This window comes from Gossypium hirsutum, chromosome D04 (genome assembly GCF_007990345.1).
Source record: "Gossypium hirsutum isolate 1008001.06 chromosome D04, Gossypium_hirsutum_v2.1, whole genome shotgun sequence".
Classification (NCBI taxonomy): domain Eukaryota; kingdom Viridiplantae; phylum Streptophyta; class Magnoliopsida; order Malvales; family Malvaceae; genus Gossypium; species Gossypium hirsutum.
This window is the reverse complement of record NC_053440.1, coordinates 8807826-8823960: the sequence shown is the minus strand read 5'-3', so window position 1 is coordinate 8823960 and position 16135 is coordinate 8807826. Positions and strand designations below refer to the sequence as shown.

The following is a 16135-nucleotide window of genomic DNA, read 5'->3' as shown; positions in this document are numbered from 1 at the left end:
CTAGCCCCTTATTTTTCAAGGTGTGACAATTCTCTTTTCCTTAAAGAAATTTAGTCCTTGAAATTTTCCTACTGACATATTAATTGCTTAATCGCAAAACAACTGCCACGCTTTCACTTTACAACTTTAATTCCTATGCAGTTCCATACAATACTTCTCCTTAAACTTCCTATGGCCTTACCACAATAATATCGGTAGTGATTCTCTCTATTCTGCCATCTAATTTATCATACATATTACGAGCAACTTATGGATGGGTGGGTCCTATGTCTATTAGGGTAAAATACCTGCGATGGCATCGGATGAATCTCTATCCTCACGACCTCTAACAACATAAACATGGGTGGGCTGTCTAGCCTCAATTTGGTTCGCACCAATTGTTACGGTATTTGCGACCTTGTTTTGATCTCATCCTATTGGAGGTAACTGACTCGATTTCTGGTTTTGGGTCTGATTTTGTGTTGGAGTTTGTGCCTGTTTAACTCGACGAGGGGAATCCTTAAACCTATGCTCCATCGACCCACATTTCAGACAAGCACCCAATTTCTTCTAACACTTGCCCCAATGGTGTTTTTTGCAGTACGAACAACGGGGAATCCAACCCTAATAGTTAGTTACAGCAAACCTCTTGTTGTGGTCTACCTTCTTTGGTTCATTTCGGGTGACGAGAATTTGACCCATTGGAACTAGAGTCTCTTTTAGCCAAGACCTTACTTTTCTCCAATTTTTCTCGTTCCACCTATTTGATCTCTTCAATGATTTTGGTTTTCTCCACTACGGTCTCAAACACTCATTCCTGGTGTGGAGCAACCTGTATTTTGATATCGTAACGCAACCTATTTTCGAACCTCACACACTTATCCTGCACTGTGGCAATCATTCCTTAGGCATAGGGGCTAAGCCTAAAAAAATCAACCTCGTATTCTGACACAGTCTTATCTCCCTACTTTAATTCGATAAACTAGAGCCTGCGGGCTTTCACATACCTAGTGCCCACATGGTTCTTTTGAAAGGCCTCTTGAAAATATTCCCAGGTTATATGTTTAACCTGGATACCCCTTACAACAGATTGCCCCTAACGATAGGCCTCTTCTCTTAACAAGGATACAATGCCCTTTAATTTGTAACTTCTTTTTGAAATTGATAAATAAAATTTGATTCCAAATTTTTAAGTTAATTTTCGACTAAAAGTTTATTTGTACGAATATATGGTAATTTTGTAATCACATTAATATTAAACCTTCAACTCTTACTACAAATTTTAAGCAACTCGTATAATAATCTTTAATTCATATATAAATAAATCCATGTACAAAGGAATGTTAACTATTTAACAAATTATTAATAAATTATGTGCATTTTTTAAATGACTATATCATATTTTGTATTATTATTGAAATAAATTATATAATAAATTATTTGTTATTATTGAAACATTACAAATCATTTAATAAATATTTAAGAAATAAATATTACACGGGTAAGAAAATTAGTGTATATATATAAAGAGAAAATAATAAATTTTTGTCTTTCTTGCCATACAACAATTTTTAATTAGTTATCCTTTTTTTAGTAGCCTTAACAGTTTAACTAATAGAAGTACTAACTTAAAGAAAAAAAATAGTTTAGATACCGCTTATGATAAAAATTATTTAAGTACCAAAATAAGAAAAAAAGACAATTTATGTATCAATTTCTAGGTTAAACTTTTTTAAAAATATATTTAATGGTTTGACAGAAGGATTGGACTACTCAAGTTACTAACTTGGAAGAAAAAATAATTTAGATATCACTTTTGACAAAAAAAAATAGATACCAAAATAAAGAAACAATTATGTATAATTCAAGTGCCAATTTGTTAGTTATGCCTCTATTTTTTGTTTTGTGTGTGTTTTAATTTCTTTACCATTTCAAAGGAAAGAAAAGGTTAATTATCCATTTAATTTTAATTGCTTGTATTTATAACCATTTATACCAAACAAACCTCACTTAAAAGCCTCAAAATCATAGGGGTAAATTATAAAAATAGTGACTCAATTATTAGCGTGTTACTATTTTGGTTATCAATGTTTAAAATTTTTTATTTTAGTCACTAATGTTAATGAAATTTGATATTTTGATCACTCTCTTATAAAATTGCTAACAGTAGCTTTTTTATTGACATAATAAAAAATTTAACCATCTAATGCTTATAAATTCTATTAATTTAATCTTAACTATAAAAAATTCAAAAATTTAGCCATCAAATTTATACATTCTGTCAATTTAGTTTTACTTCTTAAAAATTAAAAATAAAAAAATTTAAAAACTAAAAATATTTAAAAGTTCATTTTTCAATAAAACACATAAGATTTTCTGAAAAAATATACAAAATTATAAATAAATTAATACTCAATTTTCTCTTTTCTCTTACATGGATTTTATTTATTAAAGTAATACTTTTATAAATAAAATATATTTTTAAACCCCCACCCTACAAACAAGACTTAAATCAGATTCAATGTGAGTTTAGATGGACGATGCATTTAGCTGTTGTTAGTGTAAAAACAACAGTAGCGGTGAGATAAAATATTGTAGCGTGAGAAAAAAAGTAAGCTAAACGTATCACACTGCATCTCACCGCTCATCCAAACTCGCGCTCAAACTTTTCATTTTTTTTTTGTTTATTTTATATATCTAGCATTGCTCCTTAGTCCTCATTAATTTACCGATCATTGGGCCCACCAAGACCTCATCCCCACCTATATATCCTCAATCATGCCTACCCTCAAGCAAACCTCAATCAAGACAAACTCGTTCTAAGCAACAATCTAAAGTTATCGATTCTGATCTTTTTTGGCATTAGGTTATAGTTTTTTACCCAACCTGAACATGGTGGTTGTTAATGTTAAAAAAAATGAAAAAATTGAATCTACATAATTCTTCTTCATGATTTTCCCCACTTAAATTGTTTTATTTATAAGATTATTGTTTTATTTATAAAAATATTATTTTAATAATTAAATTTCATGTTAACAAATGATAATAATATACATTCATTTATTTATAAATAATTTTATGATTTTGTATGTATTTTTTTATAAAGTCTTATGTATTTTTATTGAAAAATGAACTCTTAAATCATTTTCGTATCTTTTTATTTTTTTTTTAATTTTTAATAATCAAGACTAAATTGATAGATACTGTAAAGTTAAGCACTAAGTTTATTGAATTTTTAAGATTTAGGACTAAGCTAATGAAATATGCATTGCAGGACTAAATTTGTTATATTGCTAATAAAAAAAAGGCCATTGCTAGTAATTTAACGGAGGAGTGATCAAAATATTAAATTTTGATAACGTTAGTGACTAAAATAGAAAATTTTAAATTTAAGTAGGGGTGTGCGTTCAATCAAATCAAATGAAAAAATTCGAGTTAATCGAGTTGATAAATCATATTTTATCATCGTAACTCGATTTGAAATTTTCTCGAACCGATTCGAGTGAGATGGAATTCGAATTCAAATCGAATCAAATATATTTGTTCGAGTTAAATTTAAAAAATGACTTTGGATCCTTGTAACCATTGTCATCCACCGTAATCAAATTTTCTATTAACTTTCATCTCCTCATAATTTATTTATTAATATTTTATATACAAGTTAGCTTCTTTGCTTGATTAGTTGCTTCAATTATCTTTTGATTTTTTCTACTATTTATTTTGAAATTAAAAAATATTAAATATAAAAAATGTAATTTTAACAAAAGTTATCTTAAAGATAAAATGTGAAATTGATACCAACATAAAATTTTAGCACGAATATTTTATGGCATCATCAATAATTCAATTTTAACAGAATTTATAAATATTTAATATGATTAAACAATTCAATAATATAAATAGTAAAAAATGTGAAATTTAATTTAATAATATAAATAGTAGATATAAATAAAATTATTACTATTTAGGTTTAGTGATTTTTTTGGATGATTTTTTTTTTGGGGTAAAGGGTGAAAAGTAAAAAATTTAGGGGGGATAAAAAGTTTTGAGGGTTAGGTGAGTAAAATTTGGGGGGAGTAAATGGGGAGAAAATATTCAAAAAATAATTGGGGGAAAAATGGGTTTGGGATAGATAGGGGTGAGATGGGAGGGGAGTAAATGTTTTGGAGGGAAAGTGAGATGGAGTAAAAGTATTGGGGCGAAAGTAAAAAGATTTGGGAGTTTTGAGTAAAAATGTAAAATATTGTAATTTGATATTTAGGTTATTCAAGTTATTTGAGTTTTTCCAATTCAAAAATTAAACTTGATTCAAATTTGAAATTTGAAAAAAAAATTGAGTTGACTAAAATAACTCGATTCGTTTAACTCGTAATTCAAAATATTTTTCGATTTTTTGAGTCAAATTGAATTTTACTCATCTTAAATCTAAGTGACCAAAACAAAAATACACTAAGAAACTATTTTTATAATTATCCCAAATCACAGCCCACCATTTTGAATTAAAATATTAAAGAAAAACTTTCGTTGACTTGTGGAATTAGGCGCAGGGCCAAATAATTAAATCTCCAAAAAGATGGTCCAAGTTCAATTAAATTATTTAATTAATGTTCCTATTTAAATATCTAAAGTCAAAATTTAACATTTCCTTATGAATTACGTCGAGTAATGATTGTTTTGTGAGAAGTCCTTGAAGTAGTGTCTATCCGGGAGTTAGTCAGATTTTCAAGTAATGGTCAGTGTTGTTCTAGGATTGTGTCGAGGTTTTGTATTCCGTCTTTATCGAGAGCCAACATGCTATGAGCAATTTGATTCACAGAGAGAGAACACCTTGAAGAATTGGCCCATACCTAGACGCCAATGGGCGAGACACTCATGTCCCCTTGGTGAGTGGACTTGTGTCCACTTATGACTCGATTCCTCAAGGGGCTCTCCTTATATTAGCCAAACTGCTCATGGCACATTGACTCTTGGTAAAGACGAAAGACAAAATCTCAATACAACCAAAAAGTAATATCGATAATTATTGGGGTCTAATTGACTTCTCAAGAAATAACACTTTGAAAACTTCTTTAAAAGGAGTACCACCATCAATCAAATAAAGTAATAAATAATACATATAATTGTTTGCAAGGCTGGAGAAATAAAGTTATATAAAGGTCCATGACAAAAATAACAGTTACATGATTTAGAGAAATTAACACAATAGTTCAACGTGAATGGAACTAGTTCTCTCCTTGTGCATTCTATCTCTATCGGCCTCTACTACTGGTGCTTCAAATGTAGGTCTCTTCCTCATTTTTGCATAAAACAAACAAGCACATGTACATGTAAAGTATTTTTTACATTCTATGATGCATCCACTACTCGTTTTTATAAGAAAATCCACATCTGATACACTTTCATTAACAAGTATAGATATACATGAAATATTTATGTCGGATACAATATTCCTATCTTACGTTAACACTTGAGTTCGAAAAATATAAATAGTGAAATACTTATGTTAGAGGTAACAATGATGATGTTCAGGATTGGCTAAACCATGGTGGCAATATGCTAAACAGGAGATTTGCAGACAAGGAAACCATGATAAGCCCTAAAACAGCTTCAAGACTACGATTGAAGTGGAAATTTAATGCAGGTCAAGATATTTCTGCAACACCTGCAATATTTGATGGAACCGTGTATTTCCCAAGCTGGGATGGATACATTTATGCTGTCAAAGCATCTAACGGAGGTCTTGTTTGGAAGAAAAAATTGCAACAGCTCACTGGCCTTAATTCAACAAGGGCTGTATCCAATATAGACCCGAATATAACAGTGTCAAGAACAACTCCGGTGATTGCACATGATTTGCTCATCTTTGGAATGAGTGGACCAGCTTATGTTGTTGCAGTTAAACAATCCAATGGGGAACTTGTCTGGTTAACCCAGCTCGATAAACACCCCAAAGCTATTATCACCATGTCAGGAACTTATTACAATGGGTCAGTCTTTTCCTGCTATATATCATCTTCTTATGCTTCTCAACTAGCTAAAGGTTTCAACTTGATACATTTTTAGTTTCTTTTTTTTGGGAAATTATTTTTTATTAAAATATCAGGGTTAAGTCAGGATTATACTCATTAAAATACTCAACTTTTTATTTTATAACTATTTTATATATTTTTATTAAAATATCTTAATTTTTATTAGATTTTATAATATGATTTTGCTTTAATCTTGTAAAATTTCTAAGCGTCGAAAAATCATTTTTCTCGAGGTCAGATTGCGCTTTAAAAGTATTTAATAAAATCAAGTTGGAAGCGTATTCAAGCATACATACATACAAATCAAGTTGAAGTTGAGACAAACCAAAAACCCCTTATGCTGCCCTATGACTACAATCACTAGTTGAAAGCTATGGTAGATGTCAGATAGATAGGTTTGGTTTTTGAAAGAAAATAGTTAGGCAACTAAAATAATAAAATTTATAGCAATTTAATAGAAACAAAATTAACCATTTGTCGTTTGAGCACTGTGTAACTAGATTCTGTCATGTAATAGGCAATATGGTAGACTGATTGGTTTCAATTCAAATTGATTCAGGCATTTCTATGTTGGCACATCTTCAAGCGAGGTGACTGTCAGCATTGAACAATGTTGTATCTTCCGAGGAAGCTTTGTCAAACTAAATGCCCAAACTGGAAAAATCTTGTGGCGAACTTATATGTTGCCAGACAATTTCGGCCAGCGTGGGGAGTACGCTGGAGCAGCTATATGGGGAAGTAGCCCGTCAATCGATATCCGCCGAAACCATGTATATATTGGCACAGGGAACCTCTACTCTGCACCTAAAAATGTAAGAGACTGTCAGGAAAGACAAAACAATCGAACAGATATGCCTTCTACTGATGAATGTGTGGAGGCTGAAAACCACTCAGTTTCGATTCTAGCTCTTGATTTGGACACTGGAAAGGTCAAGTGGTTCAATCAGTTAGGGGGCTATGACGTTTGGTTTTTTGCATGCAACAATGTGCCCAACCCAAAGTGTCCTCCTGGTCCCAACCTCGATGCTGATTTTGGAGCAGCCCCAATGATGCTAACAACATATGTCAATGGAGTTAAGAGAGATCTTGTTGTTGCTGTTCAGAAAAGTGGAATTGCTTGGGCTTTGGACCGTGACAATGGCAACCTTATATGGTCTACTGTAAGATGTCTTCAATTTTCATATTATGAAAACAATTAATTCATTATCTTTACATTGTAACAATCGACTTTCGAGACGTCTCTCTCAAGATACAAGGATCGGAAGTATTGTTCCTCGAAGTATCAATCGGTTTAGTTAGATGACAAAACCTTGAGGGGGTATAGTATAGGTAGGGGGAGACGTCTTGAAACTCATTTCTTACACTACATCCATGCTTAACTGGTAATTTGGAATGTAGGAAGCTGGACCTGGTGGCCTGGCAGGAGGAGGAACATGGGGAGCTGCCACTGATGAAAATAGGGTCTACACCAACATTGCAAACTCTGGGCGCAAGAATTTCACCTTGCAGCCATCCACAAAGGTCACCACTGCTGGCGGATGGGTGGCTATGGATTCTAAAAATGGCCGCATCCTTTGGTCAACAGCCGACCCTAGTAATGGTACAGCCAGTGGCCCTGTGACTGTGGCTAACGGAGTCTTAATTGGTGGCTCGACATTTAGACAAGGACCAATATATGCCATGAATGCCAAAAGTGGAGAAATCTTGTGGTCTTATGAAACAGGGGCCACCATATATGGTGGCGCATCAGTTAGCAATGGATGCATCTACATAGGCCATGGATACAAGGTTACTCTTGGACTCTCCAATCCAGAATACACTGCTGGGAACTCACTCTTTGCCTTTTGTGTTGCTTGATCCACCTAGGCAAGATAAATTGCAATAATATAAGGCATTTAATCTTCAATAAAGCTACTATTTCCTTATATGTTTTTTAAATTTGCTGGTGAAATAATGGACATCTCTCTACTCCGTTCTCTTGATAAAATACTTAGAATGAGGATTCAATTTCATGGTAATTACCTTGTTAATTAATTCAAGTTCTTAATCTACTCACAACTAGTATCCAACAAACTCATATAAGTATTGCAATGACTCAAATATTTGTAATTTTTTATAATATTCGAATATGAATTTGTAAAAATAATTTTCAAATTCACTGTCATTTGCATATGAATATTCAAATCGATTAACATTATTTGCTAGATATTCAAAAGGTTAAAATATGTTAGTGTTGGAATCTAATGCCTTAAGTGTATTTATTTATCATTTTTACTTTTATTTTTTGATTTGATTAGTTTAATAAAATTTTATCATTTACATTAATATCTTTCGTATTATGTCCTCAATGGGCATGCAATGTAGAATATAAGCAAATATTGACTCACTGATTACTTAATTTAATATTTAACTAATATTAAGTTACATTATGTGGTTTAATCATAATGGGAGAAGACAACTTATATTAACAAGTAATCTTAAAAGTTCATAGCTTGATGAATCAAAATTGAACAAATCAATTAAAGGACTATTATGTCATTTATCAAGTCCAATAGGGAAGACACCTTCTCTTGAGTGGCGGAGTGGTTGATCCCAGAAGATAGAGACATAGATGCGATTATCTAAATTGACAATACATCCAATAAGATCCAAGTTGAATTAATATTGAATTCGTTTATGAATTTATTTACTTGTGATGTTCATAATGTGACTTACCTTAATCTTGAATAAATGACTGACTAAACATCATGACTCATGTACTTTAATATACTGAATGTCTAAGTTCAAAACAATAATAGAGTTGATATACTTTGTGTTTTATCATGTCAGCACAACTCATATTAGAAATAACTATGTGCTAACAAGTTCAACAAACCAAACCAATTGCAATCAACTTTACTATTTTTAAAACTACTAATCGATATAATATTTTTTTGGATTTGCTTCATTAGGATAGAATTAGAGGTGCTCGGATTGGGCCCAATTAAAATTTTAGGTCCCTTTGTTAGGTTTGATCCGGCGTGAAAAATGGGCCTAAAATTTATCCAAGTCCAATCCATATAAAAATATTAAAATTTGGGACCAAACAGGCCAAGCTCGTATTAATTTTTTTAATTATTATTTTTATATAAAATTTCTTTTAAAAATATAATACATCAAAAATACTAAAAACATTAAAATAAATGTTTCCCAACAAATTGTAAATAAATTTTTTTTAAAAAATATGTATACTTAAATAGTATTAAGATCGGTGCAACTTAACACAACAAAATAGTAGCAACATTATAGTGAAATGGTAGCAAAATAGGGAAAGAACAACAAAAAAATAGCCAAAAAAAAAACAGCACAAAGAAAACTGAATTTTTTTTACATATTCGGGCCAGGTCCGGACCGAAAAAGCCTTACCCGAGGCCTGATTTATTTTTTTTAAACTGATCTTTTTTTTTTTTGCCCAAATCTATTTTTGGGACCTATATTTTTACCCAAATCTTCTCACTTTTTGAACGACCATCTCGACCCGTGAGCAGGTCTAGATAGAATCTACTCTATTATGTTTTCATTCATTAATATTTAATATAATGATCATCACTATTAAAATGTCAAAAAAATTATAAATGATAATTAAATATTTATTAAATACTGATAGAGAAAAAATAATGGATTGAAGTGAAGCCCAAAATCACATAGGGTTTTGGAAGCCCATCATTTTGAATGCAAGTTTTAAAGGTAAATTTTCGTTGACTTGTAGATTTAGGAATTATACCAAACAATTAAATCTCGTATGAGAAATGCAATTAATTTTAATTAAATTAATGTTCCTAACAAAGTTCCAAAGTCATTATTTATCATTTTCTTTATGAAATAAAAGAGGGTTAATTTATATTTTACCTTTTAATTTTAGTTAGTTGATATTTAACTTTTTTTTTTTTTTGGATTTCACTGGTAATTGAATTTGAAAATTGTTAACTAAATTGGTAGCTTTTTAGGTGTCTTGCTAAAGCTGTTACTTTTTATGCTGATGACATGTGTCCTAAATAAAACATAATTTTTAAAAACTCTAAAAATGTTAAAAAATTCAAAAATTAAAGTTTTTTTAATATTTTTTTTATTTCACATGCATCAGCAATCTGGACAACTTTTTGTATAAGTTTATTCTAAAAGTGTATTTTTAATAATTATATATATAATTTTAAAAAATATATAAAAACAATTTTTTAGAAAATTACAATTCGTGGCAAGTGTTTCTAAAAAAATTAAAATATTTAATAAATAAATTAATAAAAAATTCTAAAATACCTAGAATTTTTAAAAATTTTCATATTATTAAATTAAATTGGACAACTATTTGTCTAAGTATATTTTGAATTTTTATTTTTAATGATTTTATATTTTTATAATTTTAAAAATAATAAATATAAAAACATTTTTTAAAAATTTAGGATAAATTATTTAAAAATAAAAACTTCAACAAAATCTTTAAAAATATAAATATTATTTTTAGGACATGTCGACATATTGTCAACATAACAACTAATGAAGTCTAAAAAAAAAAAACAGAGGTATTAATTTGGTTAACAGTCTACAAAGTTAAGTAAGAATTAGATAATAAAAAAAAAAGATACCAAACAACTGCAATTTGCGAAACTCATGGGCTAAAATATACGTTAACCCAATATGTAATAGTAAATAACCGATACAATTTTTTGTAGGACCATAGAAATGAGGTTGTATATATGGTCCCATGACAAAAATAATAGTTCCATAATTTAGAGGAATTAACACAATAATTCTAGTTGCAATGGAGCTCGTTCGGTCCTTTTGCCTTCTTTCTCTACTGGCCTCCACAGCTGCTGCTTCAAATGTAAGTCTCTTCCTCGTTTTTGTATAAAACAAACAAGCACATGTACATATAAAGAATTTGTTACATTATTATCTTGCACTCACACTTGAGTTGGAGAAATATAAATAGTGAAATACTTACGTTAGAGGTAACAATGGATGATGTTCAGGACTGGCTAAACCATGGTGGAAATCTGCTAAACAGGAGATTTGCAGACAAGGAAACCAAGATAAGCCCTGGAACAGCTTCAAGGCTACGATTGAAGTGGAAGTTTAATGCAGGTCGAGATATTTCTGCAACACCTGCAATATTTGATGGAACCCTTTGTTTCCCGAGCTGGGATGGATACATTTATGCTGTCAAAGCATCCAATGGAGGTCTTCTTTGGAAGAAAAATTTGCAACACCTGTTAGAAATCAAACCCACTCCAAGCATAATCTAGAAGCATGAGACGTGGAGCAATTTTGTGCCATGCAAAGTGCTGAAATTTTAGCCATACAAAGTGCTCCATTATTGAGATGTTTTGTGGCTGGAAATTAAGTGGATTAATAGCCACATTTGTTGTCACTTTATCAGCCTATAAATAGAGGCTTGAACTTGTGTTGTAATAAAGAAAAATGAGAAGAAAAAAGAAATAAGAGAAGCAACGTGAGTGAGAGTGAGAAGGTTAGCAAACCTTAAGTGAGTTAAAATCTAGCAGCAGCTAGACTATCTAGTCATTGAGAAAATATTTGTAATCTTCGTATTGTAATATATTGAGTGTGTAATAAAAAGTAAATTTTCGGCCCATCACGTTTCCAACAAGTGGCATCAGAGCTACGGTTCGGAGCTTGGTTCGGAGTTCGGTTCGTGTCCGGTTCGTGTCCAGTTCGGAGTACCTTTGGTGTTCATCTAACAAGTCGATATGGGCGACGTAATTCAGCTACAAGTTCCACAATTGACGAAGACAAATTATGGAAATTGGAGCATTCGAATGAAGGCTTTGCTCGGTTCGCAAGATTGTTGGGAGATCGTTGAAAAAGGATACATCGAGCCCGGAGATGCCGCTATAGAAGCAGCTTTATCAAATGACGCTAAGAAGGCGTTACGAGAAGCACGAAAGAAGGATCAAAAGGCCTTGAATAGTATCTTTCAAGGTATGGATGAATCAACCTTCGAGAAAATATCAGATGTGAAGAACGCGAAGAATGCATGGGAGATTTTGCAAAAATCATTTCAAGGTGTAGAAAAAGCTAAAAAGGTACGCCTTCAGTCACTTAGAGCTGAATTTGAAATGTTAAAAATGAAGAGCTCCGAGAATATCGATGACTATGCCAATCGTGTAAAATCGGTGGTAAATGAAATGAAACGAAATGGAGAAACTCTTGACGAGGTAAGAGTGATGGAGAAAATTCTACGGTCACTCACACGCAAATTCGAGTACGTAGTCGTTGCCATCGAAGAATCAAAAGATTTGTCAAAGATGTCGCTCGAAGAACTTGTGGGTTCTCTGCAAGCCCATGAGCAAAAGATGAAGCTAAATGAAGATAGTGAAAATCTTGATCAAGCCTTGCATAGCAAGTTGTCCGTCGACGACGGAGAAACAAGTAATAACTTTAACCAAGGAAGAGGAAACCGCAGAGGATACCGTGGAGGCTACCGTGGTGGAAACAGAGGAGGAAGAGGATCACGAGGACGTGGAAATCAATCATATGGGAGATATCAAGAAAATAAAGATTATCAAACATCCAACCGTGGACGTGGATCTAGAGGTCGTGGCCGAGGCAGATTTCAAGAAAATAAATCTCAGGTACAATGCTACAACTGTAACAAGTATGGACATTTCAGTTACGAGTGCAGATCAACACACAAAGTGGATGAAAGAAACCATGTAGCAGTCGCAGCAGAAGGCAACGAAAAAGTGGAATCAAGTGTCTTTCTCACTTACGGAGAAAATGAAGATCGCAAGAGAAGTGTGTGGTATCTCGACAACGGTGCAAGCAACCACATGTGTGGAAGAAAGGAGCTGTTCACAGAATTAGATGAAACAGTTCATGGACAAATAACTTTTGGAGACAACTCACATGCAGAAATCAAAGGAAAGGGCAAGGTTGTTATAACACAAAGGAATGGAGAGAAGAAGTACATCTCAGACGTTTACTACGTACCAGCTTTGAAGAGCAACCTGATCAGTCTTGGTCAACTCCTAGAAAAAGGATATGAAGTTCATATGAAAGACCGCTCACTCGCCATCAGGAACAAAAGTGGAGAATTAGTTGTTCGAGTTGATATGACGCGAAATCGTCTTTTCACCCTCGACATCGAGTCTGGAGAAGTAAAATGCATGAAGACGGATCTGAAGAATGAATCATGGTTGTGGCACTTAAGGTACGGACATCTCGGATTTTCTGGCTTGAAGCTGTTGTCGAAGACAAATATGGTGAATGGATTACCAAGTATTAATCATCCAGATCAACTGTGTGAAGCCTGTGTCAAAGGAAAGCAGCATAGGCAGAAATTTGAAGTAGGAAAATCTCGAAGAGCTAGAAGACCATTGGAAATTGTACACACCGACATATCTGGTCCGTACGACATTGAATCACTCGGTGGAAACAGGTACTACCTAACTTTTATTGATGATTATAGCAGAAAATGTTGGGTTTATTTTCTCAAAGCAAAATCGGAAGCCCTAGAAAAATTCAAGGAGTTCAAAGCAATGGTGGAAAAACAGAGTGGTCGATATTTGAAGATACTCAGATCCGATAGAGGAGGCGAGTATACTGCAAAGCTTTATGAAAGTTTCTGCAAGGATCATGGAATCATTCATCAGTTAACAGCCAGACGCACTCCACAACAAAACGGAGTTGCAGAAAGGAAGAATCGGACAATTCTGGATATGGCAAGAAGCATGATAAAAGGTAAACACCTTCCGAGAACTTTCTGGGCTGAAGCCGTTGAATGCGCAGTTTATCTGTTGAATCAATGTCCAACAAAAAGTGTAAGACACAAGACACCAGAAGAAGCATGGAGCGGTCACAAGCCAAGAGTTGGACACCTCAAAATTTTTGGATGCATTGCATATGCACACGTTCCTGAGCAACAGAGGAAAAAGCTTGACGATAGAGGAGAGAAGTGTATCTTTATAGGCTATGACAAAAGAAGTAAGGCCTACAGACTTTATAATCCTCTTACTAAGAAATTGATTATCTCAAGAGATGTCGAGTTCGATGAAGCGGATTACTGGAGATGGAGTGAAGAAGAAAAGAAAGTGGAAGGATTATTTTTCAACGAAGACGACAATGATGTCATCAACCAAGAAGAACAAGGCGATGATCAAAGTCCTGGTACAACAGCCCCTTCGTCACCAACCAGCAGCAGCGGAAGCAGCAGCTCAGATGAAGCACCCACAAGAACACGGAGTCTCAACGACATCTACAATTCTACGGAACCTGTAGAGACGTAGTTCGATTATTCACTATTCTGTCTAATGACAGAATGTGATCCAGTGACATACGAAGAAGCAATTGAAGACAATAAATGGAAGAAGGCCATGGACGAGGAGATTGCTGCAATAAGAAGGAATGACACGTGGGAGCTAACAAGTCTGCCAGAAGGACATAGCCCGATTGGTGTCAAGTGGGTGTACAAGACGAAGACCAACAAAGAAGGAAAAGTAGAGAAATACAAGGCAAGACTAGTCGCCAAAGGCTACAAGCAAAAACAAGGAGTGGACTATGATGAAATATTTGCTCCAGTCGCAAGAATAGACACAATTAGGCTTCTCATAGCGGTCGCAGCACAATACAAATGGAAAATCTATCAGATGGACGTCAAGTCTGCATTCCTGAATGGCTACTTGGAGGAGGAAGTCTACATAGAACAACCACCTGGATATAGCATACAAGGAAAGGAGGACAAAGTCTACCGATTGAAGAAAGCTTTGTATGGATTGAAGCAAGCCCCAAGAGCATGGAACACAAGGATCGACGAGTACTTCCGAAGAAATGGATTCATCAAAAGCCCGCACGAGCACACCCTGTACACAAAGAAGAATGGATATGGAGATATCATGATCGTATGCCTATATGTGGATGACATGATCTTCACCGGAAACAATCCAGGTATGTCTGATGATTTCAAGAAAGCTATGACTAAAGAATTTGAAATGACAGATATCGGTGAGATGTCATACTTTCTTGGAGTCGAGGTGAAACAAATGCAAGATGGAATTTTTGTCTCTCAAAAGAAGTATGCGGAGCAGATTTTGAACAAGTTCAAAATGAAGGATTGCAAGCCAGTAGTCACGCCAGCTGATCCAGGGATGAAGCTAAGTGTTGATTCGACAAGGGAGTCGATAAATCCGACGTTGTTTAAAAGTCTCGTTGGAAGTTTAAGGTATTTGACAATCACACGACCAGATATTACATATGCAGTAGGATTGGTGAGCAGATTCATGGAGAAGCCGAAGCAAGACCACTTAATTGCCGCAAAAAGAATTTTGAGATATATCAAAGGTACGATGAACCATGGTTTATTCTATACCCACTCACAAGATTCAAAATTAGTTGGCTACTCAGATAGCGATTATGGGGGAGACTTGGATGATCGGAAAAGCACTTCCGGATATGCATTCCACATCAGTTCCGCAGTTTTTTCATGGTCGTCAAAGAAGCAACAAACAATTGCTCTCTCAACATGTGAAGCAGAGTATATGGCCGCAGCAACTTGTACATGCCAAGCAATGTGGTTGAAGAATATTTTGGGAGAAATAGGTGTTTCAAATGAAGGTCCAATTACCATCTACGTTGACAACAAATCCGCTATATCACTTGCCAAGAATCCAGTGTCGCACAGCCGAAGCAAGCACATCGATACGAAGTATCATTTTATCCGAGAGCAAGTGAAAAACAAAAACGTGGAGTTGGTCCATTGCAGGACAGAAGATCAACTGGCAGATATTTTCACAAAGCCGTTGAAAGTGGAGACATTCAACAAATTCAAAGAGAAGCTCGGTATGAAAGTTGGGTTTGAGGGGGAGTGTTAGAAATCAAACCCACTCCAAGCATAATCTAGAAGCATGAGACGTGGAGCAATTTTGTGCCATGCAAAGTGCTAAAATTTTAGCCATACAAAGTGCTCCATTATTGAGATGTTTTGTGGCTGGAAATTAAGTGGATTAATAGCCACATTTGTTGTCACTTTATCAGCCTATAAATAGAGGCTTGAACTTGTGTTGTAATAAAGAAAAATGAGAAGAAAAAAGAAATAAGAGAAGCAACGTGAGTGAGAGTGAGAAGGTTAGCAAACC

At 33.8% G+C, this 16135-nt stretch overlaps 1 protein-coding gene across 2 annotated transcripts; it reads left to right on the top strand.

Moving 5' to 3' along the window:
* The first annotated feature begins 4741 nt into the window (after window positions 1-4741).
* LOC107958790 (polyvinylalcohol dehydrogenase) lies at window positions 4742-7933 on the top strand. 2 transcript variants are annotated; one of them, XM_016894666.2, is made up of 4 exons: window positions 4742-5258; window positions 5509-5966; window positions 6568-7168; window positions 7407-7933. In XM_016894666.2, the coding sequence occupies exons 1-4, from the start codon at window positions 5196-5198 to the stop codon at window positions 7863-7865; spliced, it is 1581 nt and encodes a 526-aa protein (XP_016750155.2). In that variant the 5' UTR covers window positions 4742-5195; the 3' UTR covers window positions 7866-7933. The 2 variants fall into 2 exon arrangements, with proteins under 2 accessions (XP_016750155.2, XP_016750156.2); XM_016894667.2 differs by having other exon boundaries at window positions 5082-5258; window positions 5544-5966.
* Window positions 7934-16135: the final 8202 nt, after the last annotated feature.

Excerpts from the sequence above, each read along its gene's own strand:
- LOC107958790 (XM_016894666.2), top strand. The coding sequence starts at position 5,196 with ATGGAACTAGTTCTCTCCTTGTGCATTCTATCTCTATCGGCCTCTACT. Across the intron at positions 5,259-5,508 it reads CTACTACTGGTGCTTCAAAT|GATTGGCTAAACCATGGTGG; the intron begins GTAGGTCTCTTC and ends GATGATGTTCAG. Across the intron at positions 7,169-7,406 it reads GCAACCTTATATGGTCTACT|GAAGCTGGACCTGGTGGCCT; the intron begins GTAAGATGTCTT and ends TTTGGAATGTAG.